The sequence below is a fragment of the Triplophysa rosa genome, linkage group LG21, assembly GCF_024868665.1.
Source record: "Triplophysa rosa linkage group LG21, Trosa_1v2, whole genome shotgun sequence".
NCBI classification, from domain to species: Eukaryota; Metazoa; Chordata; class Actinopteri; order Cypriniformes; family Nemacheilidae; genus Triplophysa; species Triplophysa rosa.
Genome location: NC_079910.1, coordinates 2,193,025 through 2,211,978, shown reverse-complemented (window position 1 = coordinate 2,211,978; position 18,954 = coordinate 2,193,025). Strand labels below are relative to the sequence as shown.

The window sequence follows — 18,954 nt, the reverse complement described above, 5'->3', positions numbered from 1 at the left end:
TATAATATATAGGGCTGGGTTTTGCAACCAAATTGGCGATTCGGTTTGATTTATTTATTTATATGGTTTCAATTATATTCAGTTTCGATTCTTAATTCTTTAAAGTATGGGAGGTTCACGGAATAAACGTATAATTGTTTGTTGCTGTTAACGTTTAACACGTTCGTGAATGTACACCGGTCTGTTACTGCGGGGACAATTCCACGCCTCTAAACATGACACTAGAGGTGCACCGATTGACCGGCCAGAGATCGGAATCGGCCGGTTTTTCGTATGATCGGCCTGACCGGTGACCGGCCGGTCAGTCTCACATCTCGCCGATTCCAAGCCGATCTTCTGTTGCCCGTGATGCAGGCAAGAACGTCACAGCCGTCAGTACACTCAAAGTCGCCAGTAAACATGTAAACGTGCACGCCACAGCCTGTCTTTCACGGCTCGTTTATACTCGCATGTGTGTCCACCGGACCGCGAGTCTCTGCTGACTGACGCGCATCTCTCATGTCCGCTCACTGCACATGCGTGCACACGCATCATGTACTGTACAGACAAAAAGGTGCACTGTAGTTCATCTATCGCTGCTCCGTCTACATGGGGTATGTATGCTAACAGTGATGCTATTAGCATCATGCTAAACTCTGACACATGCTAAACTCATGTTGAAGTCGTTCACTTGGTGTTAAACAAACGTAAATTCCATTCAACCTGATTGCTTGTCTTACGTTAAAACTGTGGTCAGTTCACCTAGGTAAAATGACATTCAACACGACTTCTACTTGTTTTTAAAAATCCAATGAATCCAAAAAAATGAATAAATCAACCAATATATGTGATGTACTGTATATCTGATTGAGTTCTTTACTAACACAAAAAACTGCAGAATTCACTCATAAGAGTTTTAACTTTCTTATTGAAGTTGCAGCAAAAATCAACCCACTTCTTTTAATCCTACAGACCCAAGATAAAGACAATTTATTTTACATTTCAGAAAAAATGAAATAAAACAATGTTAGTTTCATAAACAGAAACAGACAAGAATAAAGTTGAAGTATTTTATTGTTATCCTAGACTTTTGTGAGATGAGTACAAAAATGAAAAAGGTAAATTAAGTGACATGTTTAGTTATATTTTATTATTTGTACTTCTTTTCAGTCACAGAGTTCTTCAATTTAAGAGTTGTTTGGGAAAGAGAAGATTCTGTAATTTAATGCAGCTTGGAGAACTGCATTTAGGGAAATTTGGGGAAATTATAATGTTCAATCATTTATTCAATGAAAATAAAAAAAAATGTGTATTGAAGAAAAGTTAATATGGTTTTATATACAGTATACTGTCAATATAGTTTGTGGATAGAAAATCGGAATCGGCAATAATCGGAATCGGCAGGTTTCACTTGTAATAAAATCTGAAATCGGAATCGGCAAAGAAAATTGCAATCGGTGCATCTCTACATGACACGGCACAAAACGAAACGTGATTGGTTGGCTTTACCTGTCAGGCATATGGCCTCTTGGGTGGGCCTTGGCCAAAGAAAGCGACGATAAGTTCCAGACCTTCAGTATAAAGGTCTGGCTAAGCGAGACTAGTAATCTAGTCAATAGAATACAATAGAATGTAGATAAGAGTTTAAAACAGCATGAATAAAGCCAGCTGAACAAAATCTAGCGAATTTTCATAATGTAGTCAATAGAATAGAATGCACACCTGACTGTGGGTCCACAGTAAAGTATTGCTGTCCTTGGATCACTGAATACACAATTTTGGCACTGTTCCCATAGGTTGGATCATCAGCATCTGTGGCTGTCACTTGAATAACGGATGTGCCTGGGGGAGTGAGAGAGACAGAGAGAGAGAGGGAAGAAAGACCAAAAATAAGAGATATTTCTGACAAAGTCAAGGTTCATTGAGCATGTTGCCCTCCATCCATTCCTCAAAACTCAACCCTCCCAGAGACAGCAGTCAAAGGGCGTATGCGTGAGAGCATTCGAGCGCAGTACCGATGTTGGCCATCTCAGGGACGGTGGCGCTGTACGGGCCGCCCTGGAACACAGGTGGGTTATCGTTGATGTCTTGCACACGAATGATGAACTGGGACGAAGGCTCCAGGGCCCGGCCGGTCTGCCTGTCTGTCGCCGTGGCGATAAGACGGTACTCGTCCTTCTCCTCCCTGTCAAGGGGCTTGGTGACGTGAATGTTCCCCGTCCTGCTGTCGATGACGAACACAGAGCCCGCCCCGTCGCCTTTTAAAATGTATTTGACTCGGCCGTCACCCCTGTCCACGCTCGAATGGAGCTAAGGAGGCAGAAAAGGACAAAATGTTGACGACGTTTGGAAACAAGTCTGGCCTGTTCAGGTTACAGAACACTTGATATGCGTGTCGATCGTATTTAGATAATATGATCACATCTCAATGACAGTAAATATTTTCACATAGCTGCTCACATACATGTTAATAATACCAAAACTTACGAAGAAAACGTGACTATTATCCTGTGACATTGTTATCTAGATCAGCTATTGGATAATATTCTTGTGTTAACAACATGGCATGATGAAGAGAATGACTCCAGATACCGCCTGCTTCTATGTGAATAAATAACTCCATGAAGTAATGAGAACGGTTTGTTGCTTTCAGTGACTCACATTTAACACAAACACACACCTGATAATCAAAAAATAACAAATGTTATGAGAAGAACTACCATCAAGATCTGTCTATGAAAAAGAAAAGAGCAGCTGACCTAAAAATGAGAACTGTTTATTATGTACTATTTATTCACCCTTATGTTGTTTTTAAACCCACAGGACTTTTGTTCTTCTTTGGAAAAGAACGATATTTGAAGAATATTTTGGAGGAATATCATGAATGAGGACTGGGGCTGGACAGGACAGGCTCCATAATGACAATACGAGCACCATAAAAGTATCATAAAATCGCTTCGTTTGACTCCAAGTCGTCTGAAGTTTTACGATAGCTTTGTGTGAGACACATTTTACTGTATTATTCAATAAAAATGTTCACATTCTCGCAAAATCCACACTACCGTTCAAAAGTTTAAGGTCGCCTGACTGAAAAGAAGTGAAAATCATGTGACCTGAAGGCATATGTCTGCATGTTTGAAAGTATTAACGTGATTAATAATATAAATGATAGATTATAGAAATACATAGAAATAGAAATAACATTTCTGTTTATTAAAAATATGTACACATTTATATATCTTACAATATATATATCTTTTTAAAGACTGACTTGAACTGAATAATAAAGAGAAATGGGTCAATAAGAGGTCAAGAGATGTGAATTCCTTCAATACTGTTTGAAAAGCATCTCAGGGTCAAACCTCAAGAAGCTGCTTTTTAAAATGACAAAAGTACATTTTTGCAAATTCTTGACAAAGGGCAACTACACTGAAGATAGTTTTGATTTTAGACCTTTTTCATCACAAAATAATTCATAAAACGTAGTTAAATTTGTGTCATTCCATATAGTTTTGATGAGTTTACTATTATTCTAAAATATTATTAATGATAGGAAAGAAAAGCCATATCCAACATCTGCTTACGGCATCCCAAATGCCACATTTGGCGTGAAAAAACCTATGTCAGTATTTACTAAAGACATGCAGTGAAAATTTGCGCTGAAAAGACGTGGACACAGCTTTATTCAGGACTGACCTTGTCGCATATGCATTTCTATTAGTTTTCTCTTCAAACGGAAGGAGAGAATTTAAATGAATCACGCAACGTGATTTACGAAGGTTTGCGCTCGTCATTGTACTGGTATTTGCGGCTTTATTTAACAACCAAAAAAGCATGTCTTAAACCCTGCACTAATTTGCGCTGCTCATAGTAGATTGCGTTGGTCTTTATGGGAATGAGATATTGCGTCTGTGTTTTTAATTGTGCGCCTTGTTAGTAAATCAACCGCAGAAATTTTCACTCCCATCTACGCTTTTTTTAAATTGTGTTCTTGCGTTATTTTGCCACGTTTAGTAAATCTGGCCCTATGTGTCTCTAAACTTTTGATGACTTTTGGTAGTATATCCAAAAGTATTGACCATCCTAGTTTTGCATTAAAGAAGCCTCGTGGGTTTGTAAATATACGTGAGCCAGTAAATAATGACAAAATGTAAATTCAGTGGTGAACTAATCCTTTAATAATAAAAGACTTTCCCGTTTCAATGCTTCAGGACGAATTCATAATTGCTGTGGTTGAGCTTTGGGCAGGAGGACTGATCTGGGATCAGTGGAAAGGGCACCATTCACCTGGGGCTTAAAAAGACCTCTATAAGCAGATATGCCGTCTGCCTGATATGAGGAGCACCAGGTGTTTTCGGACTGATAGGAGGCCGATGATTGGCCGGGCAGAAAATTCATTAGTTCAGCCGACCAATAAGGTCACAGGGGAATTGTGAGGAACATCCAACAAATGTAGAATCAAACATACATTGGCTGCGTTTAGTATGGAATACTAGCATACTACATACTATGTCAATCGCTGCGTCCGAAATCGCATACTGTGACAGTACGTACTGAATTTGAATAAGTACCTAGCTATCGGCCGTTAAAACTATAGTACGAGTGGAAGTAGTATGAATACATTTCGGACATACTGCGTCCGGCATGTTTTATGGTCATGTGACCCGTATACTCTTTGACCTATGATGTATTAACAACAACCAACACGTGAGCGTTGATAAAAACATCATTTAGTCACATGAAATTCATTTATTGGCACTTACATTAAAAACGGACATCCGCCTTAAAGTTTTCCGCTATATTTATTTGATTTACTTTTAAAATTTGAGCGTTGCTCAGCTCCCGTGGCATCATGGGATAGAGAAGTGTCCATCCGATCCACACTCACGAATCTCGGAGGAAGTAATAGACCACCCGGGTATTTCTCGCCTACTGTTTTTCGCATACTGAGGTTTAGGACATACTATTCATGACTCATACTCATTTTCGCCTACTATATAGTATGGAAGTAGGAGATTTCGGACGCAGCGAATGTTTTAGACTTTCGCATGCTATATAGTGGTGACATGAAAACTTGTTTAATTCAATAAGTGGCCATTAAAGCAAGAATCCTCAAGAGACCGTGCGTAACAGTAATTTTATTAAAAGTTCAATTTTATTTGTATTACTTAAAAATTTGATCAGTATTACTTTTATAAAATGTCAGCCACATCAATGCGACAAAAAACACCAAAGCTCTTTAAATAGTGACATTTTACTGACATTCTGGTATCGTGACAAGCCAACATCACAGAAATAGTACAAGAACGACCCTGCTACTGCAAACGCGGCTTTTCAAAACACACACGGACAGTCTGTATGTCCATCTGTGTTGTCCTCATCCTTTCTCCTTCACCCTCTCTGTCCATCTGTTCTGCACATTCTCTCTTTCCGTTCGTCCATCTGTGTCACCCTCATTCCACTATTTATCTGACCATCGCTCTCGGGGGAATCTTACGTTTAACAGCAGCTCAGACTATAGATGTGTGAGAGAGTGAAAAGGAGGGGAAGAGTGTTTAAAGAAAATTAAGTTATTATTTCTGAGCCGGGTCAGGGTGAGAGAGAGAGAGCTGACGTCCAGCCAGAAGCAGCGGAGGGGATTATACATCCTTCAGTCGTCTCTTATCTTTGTCTTGCTCTCAGAGCTTTTTGGTGTGGTACTTTACAGCAGCGGAGAGAGCGGGTGTGTGGTCAGAAAGAAAACCTTTACATTGGTCTGTGATCACTCTAACGCTCGGCATGCTGGGAAACTGAAGTGGGTTGAGGGAAGTTGTGATTAAAGGAGCTTCTGGGTTCTTAAAACCTCTTCCTTTTGCTTTGAGCTGTAAAACAATGACACCTTTCTCCTCTTATTATGTCTCCATTTCTCTCTACCTGTGTTTCTGCTGAGAGAATATAGTGCTAACAAAACCCAAAAACACAAGTTTGAGTACCAGCGATTGTACAGTACACTACCATTCAAAGGCTTAAGGTCACCAACTCATGTATTAACAAACCGGTGGAGTATGTGACTCGTGTGAAACACAAAAGAAGTAGTTTTGTGTTCATACTGTACAGTGGAAGTCAATGGGGTTTAGTGTTGTTTGGTTATCGACATTCTTCAAAATATCTCCTTTTGTGTTCTACAGAAGAAAATCATACAGGTTTGGAATGACACGAGGGTAAACAAATGATGAAAAAGTCCTCAAAGCTAGCTCACATAGTGCTATCATATGGATTCATGAGACAAAGATCAATTTGTATAAAACACATTTATGACTTTGGTGGTGTGCTTTTGCACTTGAAAAAGCCAGTTCCCCATTCGCTTTCACTAAATGGAAAAGAGCAGCCTGCACACACGGCATTACATAGAACGTCTTACGGGTTTGGACATGATGGGTGACTAAATGATATAGTTCATCATTCATTGACAATATTCATTTTTAGGTCACCTGTCCCTTTAAGCTATACGTCAACACGCATATAGAAATGCACGTCTGGCTAGAGATGAGACCTGTCGAGAAGTCTGGATTAACAGACCTGATCATTGATCAACTTTCATTATCACGACCACCGCTGTCCCACAGCCACGCAAACCTCACCGCTGAGTGTCTGACAGCAGAGATATTCAAATCCACACATTAGCACCCAAAAGACCTTAATACACACCGAGACGCATTTGCATGTGTCATATGTGGAAGACTGGAGCCGTATATTCAACGACGGCCATTCCAGTGTGCGAGCTGTCGCAGGCTTTTACATAAGAACTCAGAATCATAATCTCACATTAACACTCGCACTACTGGACACACGCTCGGTTTAGAAACGGACTTGCGGTTCAGAACAAAATACTAGCGTACTGCATAATGCATGGCATATATTGTATACAGCCAACTATGTTGGAAATACGTGAGGGAGTAAACATCATGCAAATAATGTAGCTATCAGATGTCATTTATTTACAATACAAAGGGATTTATCTGACCTTTCGCAAAAACAAGAAGGGTGTATAAACGTTTGAACAATCTCAAATAAGGTTGTAACATTAATTTCTGCACTGAAATATATTAAAGCTGTAACCCGGGTTAGAATAAACAACAAGGAGAGTTGTTGAATAATACATAAATAAATTGTGGCAAAAAAGGTTTCCTCACGAAACCTCATTCAAAACAGCAAGTTTTGGTTTGTTTAAGTAACTTTGGTTTATAGTCAAATGACTCATTCAGAAGTCATCATCATAATAAGAATTAGTCATTTCAATTAGTCATTTAAACCAAGGTTATTATAGCTGAATAAAACAAACAATTAGGACACTTCTGTTTATTGAAATCAAATCAAATATTGGAACAAATACTATTTTAAAAATTGTTCACTGAAATACGAAAACATGTAAATACGTTTAAAATAGAAACAGAAAATAAAACTAAGCTAAAATAAATACATCTTATTCATCAAGATAAACCAATAAATTACAAAGCAGATACCAAATTTGCTCATAATTTAACCAAAAGAAAAATATAATAGTAAAAGCTGATTCAAAATATTAATAAAACTAAAAACAAAACTATAACTATAATTAAACCATGTGAAAATATGTCTTTAAAGTAACCTGTAATTTTGTTTTTAAACAGAGATATAGAACGGCAGATGCAAAAATTAGGGTTGGGCCGATAGACGATGCCATTGCCGATGGCTGACAGACATGACGATGTTGAGCCGGCATTGTGATTCCAACAAATGTTTCACTTTCGTCACGTGACTCGCTGCTATGTGCTACGGGCTGCCAATCGCGTTGTAAACAAGGCTAAGGGGTATACAAGCTCGCACTGTACAGATCAGACTGGTCTGACTTTATAACTTACATTTACATTTATGCATTATCCAAAGCGACTTACATTGCATTATACATGCATTATACATATCCATACTTACAAAACGAAAAAAGGCAAATTTTTTGAGCTGCTTCTTCATTTACAGTATGAACTGTCGGAATTCATTCAACTGAACTGAAGAGTCATGCTACTTAAATGTTATTCATTTTATAAAGTAACCTGCAATAGAACGTTTCAAACAGAGATGATGATACAGAGGCAAAAGTTACGAATTGCAGCTTTAATATCACCATAAACCTAATAAATACATAAAACATTCCGCTCTAAAAAGGGATTGTAAAATGCCACAAATCAAATTAATCATTACTTTTTTTAACCATCAAACTGAATTCATTGAATTGGACTGCAGCGCCTACTTTAAAATGTATTTAAATAAATAAAATGACGTCCTTAGTTGCTCTTGAGAAGTGCATGGCAGTACTCCATACACAGCCAGAGACGCAGGGACATTCCAACCATCCAGTGGCTGGTTGAAAATTTGGGAGGCATTAATGCTTTTGATCATAATAAGAGCTGTGAGGAACGGCGAGTGCTTTACTCGGGTGCACTCTGAATCCATTTGTAGTCAGAAAGAGAGAGGTTTTCGTGTGACAGCAAGAGACAGAGGACGAGCAGCTCTTATGAAAGAAAAGGCAAGACAGAAGAAGAAGCACAGAACAAAGCCCCGAGAATTTTAAGTAGATGTAAAAAATCAGCACTAAAAGAAATGAGCAGCAATCCTGTTAGATCTGAGTACAGCAAAGAACAAATGTGTTTAATCAGACATCAGACAACGGATATCATCAATGGCTCTTTCGGATAGCCAGAGAGGACCTGTTCACCACCTCGCGTATGTCTCGCTGTCACACCACCATCAATGAGTAATTTCTGCAGCCCTGTTCTTGTTTAATACCTCTGAAGTCAGGTCTGATTTTTGACATGAGTTTGGCGTCTGAGAGTCATAAAAGGTTTTTTTCATCATAAGGTGAAATCTGCAGTCTTTGATGGCATGGTGTGACATGCTCACAGATGGCCAATTAAATCCCTTTCACGAGTTCGCCTTGCAGCTAATGAAATGGGACGGATAAGTATGCGTGTTTGGCGTGCTGTCCCGGGGCGAGGGCTCTGAGCTCGGTAATCCTCCTCGAACTCGAAGCACCTGCCCCTTGACCAGGGAGAGGGCCCCGGGCTTGGTGTGTGCCCGGACCCAGATCACATCCCCCGGTGCTGAGTTAAAAAACGGGGTTGTGGTGTGGAGTCGGGGTGGAGGAGGGATGTTGCTAAACGTCCGAGAGAATGGAGGTGAGGTGGCTTGACTACTTATAGGCTGTTAGGATGTTTGCTGTGATTGTTTATCGAAAGTTAGCCGAGTTAATTATCTGCACGTGCTCCTCCCGAACCTTGTTAATAAAACATAATTTCACAAGTTTGCCTTGCAGCTAATGAACTGGGACGGATAAGTATGCGTGTTTGGCGTGCTGTCCCGGGGCGAGGGCTCCGAGCTCGGTAATCCTCCTCGAACTCAGAGCACCTGCCCCTTGACCGGGGAGAGGGCCCCGGGCTTGGTGTGTGCCCGGACCCGGATCATACCCCCAAAAATGCAATAGATGCAGGACAGCAGCTGGAGCAACATATCCCCCAAAGAGGCTGGCTTGAGTTGGCGAGATGCTGGCCCTGCTTCGAGTAGGGCCTTCGTTGCGGGTTCTTACGGGAGCAAGCGTATGTTGCAAAACGTCCGAGAGAATGGAGGTGAGGTGGCTTGACTACTTATAGGCTGTTAGGATGATTGCTGTGATTGTTTATCGAAAGTTAGCCGAGTTAATTATCTGCACGTGCTCCTCCCGAACCTTGTTAATTAAACATCATTTGGGGTATATCTGAGCCGGTGATGGTGTCAGAAGCTTTGGATCGCAGTCCTACGGTGCGACTGGTCCTGTGACAGCCGGGGTCAAACGCACAACAGATAAGAGCGCAGCAGATGACAACGCGCCTATGTTTGAGAGAGATAAATAAGTTACACTTACTAACTTGTCTATGTGATGTTGGACTTTCAGTATAAAAGTGTTTACCGGGCCCAAAAGAAAGATTCATATAGTTTTATGGCTGTTGTCCTGACGGAATTAGTTATATTGATAAACTGGTAATCAGAACATGATAAATTTAAAGTCCCCCTAAAATCAAAATGGAAGTTTTTGGCTTGTCGTATGAGTATGTTAAACTTAAAGATAAAATTCATGTTTAGATGAAACAAGTATTGAAAACACTCAGTCTCACACTTCTGCCAATACGGATCAACAACTTCTATGACATCATCTTGTACTTTGCTTCTCACCAGATTCCAGCCTGTGAAATAAACTAAACCCTATTGGATATTTTAAAAAGAGGAGGAGCCACTGAATACGTCCCTCATAGTTAAAGATCAGGTATCATGCTATGTCATGCATTCTGACTTCTTTACACTGTTAAACGTGCTGGCTTCTCATACTTAACATGGTCAACTTGTTAAAAAACGAGTTGGACGTATGACGTAGTATTTCTGTACTTGATACACTCCCCAGCACTCCAACTCCAACTGTGTCTTCAAAGGGATCCTATTCCTTTTATTGGCCATTCTCCCGGAAAAGCACGGCAAGGCGAAAGAAAGAGCCTGCCCACGAGCCAACCGACGAGCGAGACCCGCTTACCATCAAGATTATATGCGCTGCAGCTTGTTACTCTTGCGATAGTTAGTTTAGGTGTGTCTGTTTGTTCACGGCATTTCAGTGATGGATGTTATATAAACGCTGGATATAACGCTGGATCTGGAGATGGTTTGAAACTAATAGATGGCGCGGTCCCAGCGCTAAAAGATGCCGGACATGAATTGCACACGGTACGTCAAACTAACTCATACGTGTTTTGTTGGCAATCAGCGTGTACGTGCATAATGTACAAAATACGAAGGGAATAATGTGATGATGTGTTGCTTGCTCATGCTGTAGTGCCATCCCACTCTCCCCACTAGTCCCACCTCTAGCAGCACGTGTTTTTCCGGAAATAATCGTACAGCTGTATCTCTCTTTTATAAATTTGATCAAACTAAACACTCTTTGAAGATACGACGTATGCAATACTACTGTATAGGCACTCAAGATTAATATGAGATTGTCAGAAACTGCCTGTGATATGCGATCTTTAAGCATTTCAAGGCACTTCAGTGGATCTTTAAATGAACATCATAAATGCATTATTCTTGTGCAGACAATGACACTCACCCACAGTCATAGCGGCATTGTCTGCATTGTTTTTCAAGCTCTTAATCGGGTCAATACAGTCTGACAAGCAACAATCTTTAAAGACAGAAAACACAGCACGGTGTATTAAAATCCCCTGCGAGAATTGGACAACACCACAGCAGGATTCTCTGGCACTTAACCGCTCATAAATTCTTCATGTTTCATTCCGGTAATATATTTACCAACCCGCTGACAGGCGCTTCGGGACGCTGACAATTGTACCCAGAATCTGGGCAAAATCAACCTTTAATTCCTGCGAGTGTGACGCCAAAGACAAATTCAACTCGGAGTGATTTGAAATGGGCGAGATTTACACTTCCTGCAGTCAGAGAGACTTCCTTCCCTGAGGGGTCACATACGAGGCACGCTCGGCTGATTTTTGGAGGCAGTAAAGCAAACATGGCTGCGTGTCAGATGCGGAAAGGTGCAAACAATCACAGGACGGCACAGAAACCTTTCTTTCACTCTCTCTCTCCGCTGAACTCCATGAAGCCTCGGGCTAAGCAGTCTGCATTTACACGTATGTGAGTCGCACAGCACGGCACGGCATGACCATGATGTCAAACTACATTCACTGCCTATTACTCTAACCAGTCAAAACACCCGCAAACACGCAGATGTGCACATGTATAAAGACGCCACGAACTCAAAACTGACTCTATTTATTTTCTTAACATGTTCCTGGTCGTAAGAATGTTATTCTAGAGTAAAATCTGCTTCTAAAACAAGTTAATTATTCTGTCGATGTCACGATTAAGGCCACTCACATTTCAACCAATGAGTGATGCCGGTGTTTCAGGAGGGGAGGAGTCAGGCCTTCATACTCGTTTTCAGCTTTCGCTTTTTGTGGGTCCTTAACTGCTGATGGAAACATCCTGCACAACATTTTTTAACACGTTTTATAATTAAAATAGATTGAAAATGCTGTTTAGACCCTATATGTCAAAAATGACGCCTGTCCAAGGAAGAACAAAGGAAGAAATAATTACTTTTTAATATCTTAAACGTGTAATATTCTACACACTCGCATGTGCAAACATAACACATCAAAGCAAAAACGCACAGCGCGCGGGTCCGTATGCTGCTTACAGAGAGCATGTCCAATGAGACCACATGCTAAGAGGCCTTCAGCTCATAGTCCAGCGATGGGCAGCAGGTTTACCGTCGACACTTAAACTAAAACCCTCAGCTTAACCCAAAAGAGAGCCAGCAAAAGCTTTTAAAAGTGCCAACTCTGAGTAAGCATGCAGATAAACCCATCACTGCAAGCTAAGTCTTTCTCTCTTCCTCAAATTTTAAATTTGTCCTCAGTACTGGCTATTCCTACCCAGAGACAACCGGACATCCAGGATGTTGTTCTAACCTTGTATATGACATGACACAAAAGAAGATACTTTGAGAAACGTCTCTGCGGTTTTGTGTTTACACAATGGAAGTCAATGGGGTATCAACATTCTTGGTTTGGAATGACATGAGGGTGAATGAATGAATGTTCATTTTTGGGTGAACTATCAATTTAAAAAAAATCTACAGTGAACATTTGATCAATTTGATTACTTTTTAAAACTATATCACCAGACTAACATTCTTTAGGTCTATGTGTTTTCGGACTGTCAGTGGTGCATGGCAGCCCTAGAAGCGCATGTACAGTACATACTTTTCTAGTGCAGTAGAAGTATGCAAATCAGGACGCTGCAGGGGTTTTCTCTCCCTCTTTAACCTCTCGGTACTTCAGCATCCTACTTTTTCCAACTGTTCACAAATCTTCTGTTACATAAATCTCATAATCATTTCCTCTCTTTTCTCTTTTCTCTCTCTCAAAATTGTGCTGTTTAATTGCTCTGCTGCAGTTGTCTGTACACTAAAACATTGTGGGAATGAAATTAATCCAATCCGTAAAGAACAAAACAAAGACAATTTAGACGTAAGTAAAGCAGCATCTAAATAAAGAACAAAAGTGGGGAAATGATCTCCAGAGAAATTCCCAGCAGGATAGCTTCTTCTCTCATTGTCTCGCACATCTATCCATGTTTTTCTTTCAGAGTCCCTGGTGTTCACATTAGTACCTCTAGAAACACTAAATGCTGTTTCACCTGCGTGTGATTCCTGCACTAAAGAGGTCAAACAGCAGCTATCGCACATGTCACATAAAACACTTTCAAGAATAAATAAGGACCTTATGGTCGGTGGGAATATAAATTATTGATCAGACATTGCTTATATTTCTCTGCAAGCTTGGAGAAAATGGTCTCCTGACTTCTAAATGGTCTTAAATGGCCTCGCTGTGTTTGAAGAGCAAATGCGCTTAAAGAACTGAAGAGTGAATCTCCAAAAGACCCTCGTGAACTGCTTTGGTTTCATTTCATGTGTTTGATTTCATCAATATTTTTGGTTTAAAAAAAATTCCTCAGATAGTCTTGAAACGGGAACAAAATTTTACATCAGGTCCTACACAGTACACTAAAACCCGAAATGCAAGGATATTATGCTGCATTCACACCAAAAGCGAATTAAGCGATTTGCATGAGTAAATAAATTGCATACAAAGTCAATGCAAAGACGTGAATAGACACGAAATCAGGCACCGCGATTGCCGCAAACGCGAGTCAATTGCGTCTTCCGCGCAAGTTGAACAATTTCTACTGTCCGGACGTGTGAAGACACTCCCCATCGCGCAATGTTTTTTTTCCATGTCACTCGCGTGAAAATAAACTATTCCAATGAGTAATAAAGAGAAAGGAACGTGATGTTTCGCATTTGGTGTGAACACAGCATTACAAACCATGGGTCAAATTAGTTGGGCTTGACTATATTTTACCCAACCGGGGGTTGAAAAAACCCAGCATTTCATTTATTTAGCATACCAATGTGATGCAGAAAATCTCCTTACAACAGAAATACATAATATCGTAAAACTCAGCCTAACACTAACAACATCATATGGACTGAATTGGAAAACTTACAATTTGGTAAATCTTTTGTAAAAACAGCAGATGTTAAAATCCTAGCCTGTGCATATTAATGAGACACTTGTTGATGTGTCTTCTATGAATATGGATTTTGTAAATCTGTTATTATTTGCATCAGAAGAGGCCTCCAATGCGCCCGTCGAGAGCCACCGCTGTGACATACAGTAACTTCAAAGACGAGACCTACAAGCCACAAAGCTTTTCCATTTTAATAGGGTCTTAAACACCTACATCTACCACAGACTACAGTGGATGAGACTGACCCGGGGTTTCGTCTCACAACAATGTAGCTTTGACTCCGAGACGGTTGTTTTTCATTTAGACTGATTCACAATGTTATTCTCGACGCGAGTAACGTCACGTCGCGATAAACAACAGTGACTGCCCGTCCTGGCCTATCGAATAAACATTTACACAAATACCGTAAGAGCACAGTGGCAAGCGGAGCAGAGGAATGAAACATTTATGAGGCGGCTCTCTGTAACTTGTGTTAGTTCAGCACCAGATTCTTTAACCCCCGCTCTTCTGTATAAGCAGCCGGCAAATTTTCTCTATGGATTGCAGATAATGTGATATATATCCAGTACAGCGGAACATGCATCCGTGTTTATGTACTAAATGTGACCACCAGGCATGTAATTGCTTTTTCTATCCGTTTTTCTTTCAACATCTAATAATAGCAATCATACCAGTAATAAGCTCTGGAAATATAATTACTTTCCATGTGTTTATCATAACATTTTCCAAATTAACCATGTTAGCAACCATTACATGGATGTATATGAATTATGTTTGCTTGCCTAAATCTGAATAAAAACTGCACAGAAAAGTCCCCAGAAACTAACTGGTCCACTTTCCTTTCAGTAGATGTCAACAATCTCTTATTTTTCACATTCTCCCCTTAAAGCACCTGTCATGTCCAGTCCTACATTTCTTTCTTGTTGTATTCCTGCCGTCGTTGCTGAACAAGACGGGCGTTCATGACTACAGCCACAATACCCAGAGACTACAGCTATTGAAAACAATAGGTTTTAATTGTACATGTCCACTGTGTGGATGGAAACAACAATTAAACTCAGCAGATAATGCAATTCAATTAGCGGGTAAATGAGGCGACGGGCTTGTGCGACAAAACAACATTTCCCATCATTCACTTGGGCACATGGGCAGCATGAGAATGAAAAGACCGAGCATCAATTACACACCTAATGCACATCCTTTACTCTATTTGTGTTGCACAAATGCTAAAAACACATTCAGTCTGTGTCAGTAAGTGGGCAAAATCAAATAACTCCATGTATCAATTCTTGTCTGAACAAAATAATTTCAAGTCACAAGATCACATGCCTTTCTTTAATCGCGATTAATCACATCCAGAATAAAAGTTTGTGTTTACATGATATATGTCTGTGTACTGTGCATATTAAGTTTGTATTTATAAGCACAAAAACATACGCATACATGCACATATTTAAGAAAAATATAAAATATAAAAAATTAATAAACATATTATTTTAATAATAATAATTGTAAATATAAATAAATACATAAATAGATCATTATTTCCTAAATAGGTACAGTATATGTGTATACAGTATAATTGCAAACTTTATATGCACAGTGCACAGACATACAGTATGTTATGTAAACACAAACTTTTATTCTGGATGCGATTAATCGCGATTAATCGTTTGAGAGCCCAACCTAATTTTGATATTAAACTGATTTTAACATAAAATTAGTGACAGACCTATTCAATACTCATTCAATACGGTACAAATTTGAATGTTTAACTTGCCAATTCTGCATAGTTTAATATGGGCAACAATAATGTTGAAAACTGTTTTAGAAACAAATCTGTTATTCAGATTTCGATTTCTTTACTTAAAATTTTGTCAAAAATAATGTGATACAATGGTTTAGTGAACCCAGCATTGTGTAGACTCCACTTGAAAGCAGTGTACATTACATTAACATGACATGCTTAGTCGTAAGTAACAACAAATTAAACTGCTCACATGCCGTCACTTCAATAAGCATTCAAAAGTAATAATCAGACTTTCGTCTTACCCGTCCAATCAACACTGGTTCTGGTCCAGTATACTCCTCTATCACGAAGAACTGGTTCCAGATCCAGCTCCTCCGGCGACGAACCCGAGAAGGCATCTCATCCATACTCGGTCCCCTGAAGGTCTTGTGAAAATCAATTGCCTCAGTTTCACTGCTGCTTTCCTCTTGGTTGCCCATCACTATAGTTTGCCCTTCCTGTCCACTGTTTAACCCAAACTGAGGCTTTATGAGGAACCCGCTGGCATCTGATGGACTACTGTTGGCATCCAGTGATTTTCTGCCATCTGAAGAAACTGAAGACCGAGTCACTTTGTCAGCTACTATCTGTTTTTCACCAGGGCGTGAATACTCTGTTAGTTCAGAATCTAGATATTCAGAGTTCTGGCTCTGATGTATTACTCTCGTAAAGGATTCAGGAATATCTTTGGGATACTCGTTTGTAATAAGTGAATCGGACAATACAACTGGAGTGGCTGTGATTTTGTTTCCAGCTCTCATTGTTTCTCTAATCTCGGTAGCATCCAATCCTGGAGCAAAATTCATGGCACGTCTAGCCAAAAACATCGATTCACCCGCCTCCAATTTAGAACTTGGTGTTTCTTTTGTGTTAACGAATGACATCTCACTCTGCCCTTCCTCCACGTCTAGACGCTTTGCATGCTTGTCTTTCCCGAAGGTTTGCACACGGCCCTCGCTCTTTTTTACCCTCGGAAGAGCGGCATGTCCCCCGAGCATTAAACACACGCCGAGAAAGAGCAATGCTGCCCAGATACGACCACTCATGCTGCCTCACTCTGTTATTAGTCACAATGTTTGCCACGGGGGGGAAGAACAATAAGATCGACCTTCGCTCTCGTGCAGACTCGCTGTGTGGGCGACTACTACATTCATCTCCTCTCTTTAATTCCTCCTTCTTTTCATTACTTCCCACTATTCCAGCTTCCTCAACGGGATCTGTGGTCATTCAGCATCTCATCCTCTGTTGTGGATTATACTTTGTCTGTTTAGCACCTGCTCCGCTAAGCACGGGGAATCCCGTGGTTTGGATCTGAACAGACGAACCTGTTAAAAGAGATAAGGGAATAAAGAATCAGGGCTGAGTAAAGTCAACTCGACAGGGAATGCTGCTGGAAAATTACAACACTTTCAATTACGTAACATTTCTCGCGTCTGCTAAGAATCATGGGTACAAAAGCGTGCGAATGCGACGTCTAGCCAGGTTCATAAATCTTTCAATCACTCAACATCTGGGACGGTTCCAAAGAGGTCTTCCAAACCATAAAGTAACCAGAGAAACTCAGTGGTTCATTTCCATTACTTTACCAAAATAACATTGTTTTAGAGCGTGGCCAAAAACATATCAATCTATACAAAACTATTTACACTGGTTTTGTTGTTATTCGTCTCTATGTCTATAATGTATACCATTTTAAAAGAGGAAATGGACAAAAGTGGACAAATAACAGATGTTCTCTGGTATCACTACTCTCCAGATGATTTTTTTTATTGCTCACAGTTTACATTTACATTTAGCAGACGCTTTTATCCAAAGCGACTTACAGAGAGTTCAGGGAGCAATAAAGCGATATGTCATTCAGGAGCAATAATACAACAGGTGCTCATACAAAGTTACTAGCCAGAACAATACCTGTTGAGAGAAAGAGAGAGGGTTCGTTTTTTTAATAGTTTGATATTTCGTGAGTTCTCTGTTATGCATCCTATGTTAAATATAAATAAATGAGACAATTGTTGACATCCAGTAAGAGTATCAATAAAATGAGGTTAACAGAAACTCTGATAAAACAAGATAATCTGATGAGAAATGTTTGAGCTCATTCTGAAATCTTGAAATATGGCAGAAACTAGTGTTGTCACGATACTGGAATTTCTAACTTCGATTCAATACCTAAAAATATATCGATATTCGATACCATTTTCGATACCACGGGGAATAAACTGCCATAACAATAAGGCCCTAATAAGCAATAGCAATATAGGCCTTTTTAATTTTTATTTGAAGTTAAATTGAACAAGACTAGACAATGAGCTATATATTTTTACATTATTTATTAATTGTTAATCTAATGTTAATTTTACGAATACATTTACTTAAAATCAAAGTTGTATTTGTCAGTATTAATGGACCAGACCCTGTTGAAAAAACCAGCCTATGCTGGTTTGGTATGTTTTGATGCTGGTTTGCTGGTTTAAACTGTTCATGTGCTGGTTTAAGATGGTCATATGCTGATTTAAGATGGTTCTTATCTGGTTTAAGATCAAACCAGCATCGATCAAAACATACCTTACCCAGCATATACTGGATTTTTCAACAGGGGAGCTTACATAAATAGTTGTATTTTTTAACTAACATTTAAAAGAGATTAATAAATACTTGAACAAATGTATTGCTCATTCATTGTTCGTTAATGTTAGTTAATAGCCTACATTTTTATTTGGCTAAATTGGCTTTTATTCACATAGGCCCATACTGTAATCATTGATCAGCGCACATATAGACAGAAACGCAAACTTAAACGCAAGAAGTGTTGCAGAGACTCCGCACTGGACATCTTTCTAACATTAACAACTTTTAACCGGAGCGAATGAGACGAGTGGATGAAATCATTGAACAGCGCACACACATAGAGCGCTATGGTAAACACGGAAGTGCAAACGTGTATCACACGCGAGAACTGTTGCGGAGACTTTACTCGCACCAGCATTATTTCAAACATCAAATTAACCGGAGCGAACGAGACGAGTGGATGAAAT

General features: G+C 39.7%; 1 protein-coding gene across 2 annotated transcripts in view; it reads right to left on the bottom strand.

Annotated features, from left to right (window-relative positions):
* LOC130545114 (cadherin-11) overlaps nt 1–18,954 on the bottom strand; it is a 56,431-nt gene that overhangs the window by 25,131 nt on the left and 12,346 nt on the right. For both annotated transcript variants that reach the window (XM_057319466.1, XM_057319467.1), the window contains exons 2-4: nt 16,183–17,244; nt 1,995–2,289; nt 1,702–1,821 (exon numbers count right to left, since the gene is read on the bottom strand). In XM_057319466.1, coding sequence (XP_057175449.1) covers nt 1,702–1,821; nt 1,995–2,289; nt 16,183–16,965 — 1,198 coding nt within the window. In that variant the 5' untranslated portion in view covers nt 16,966–17,244. The remainder of the gene's footprint in view (nt 1–1,701; nt 1,822–1,994; nt 2,290–16,182; nt 17,245–18,954) is intronic.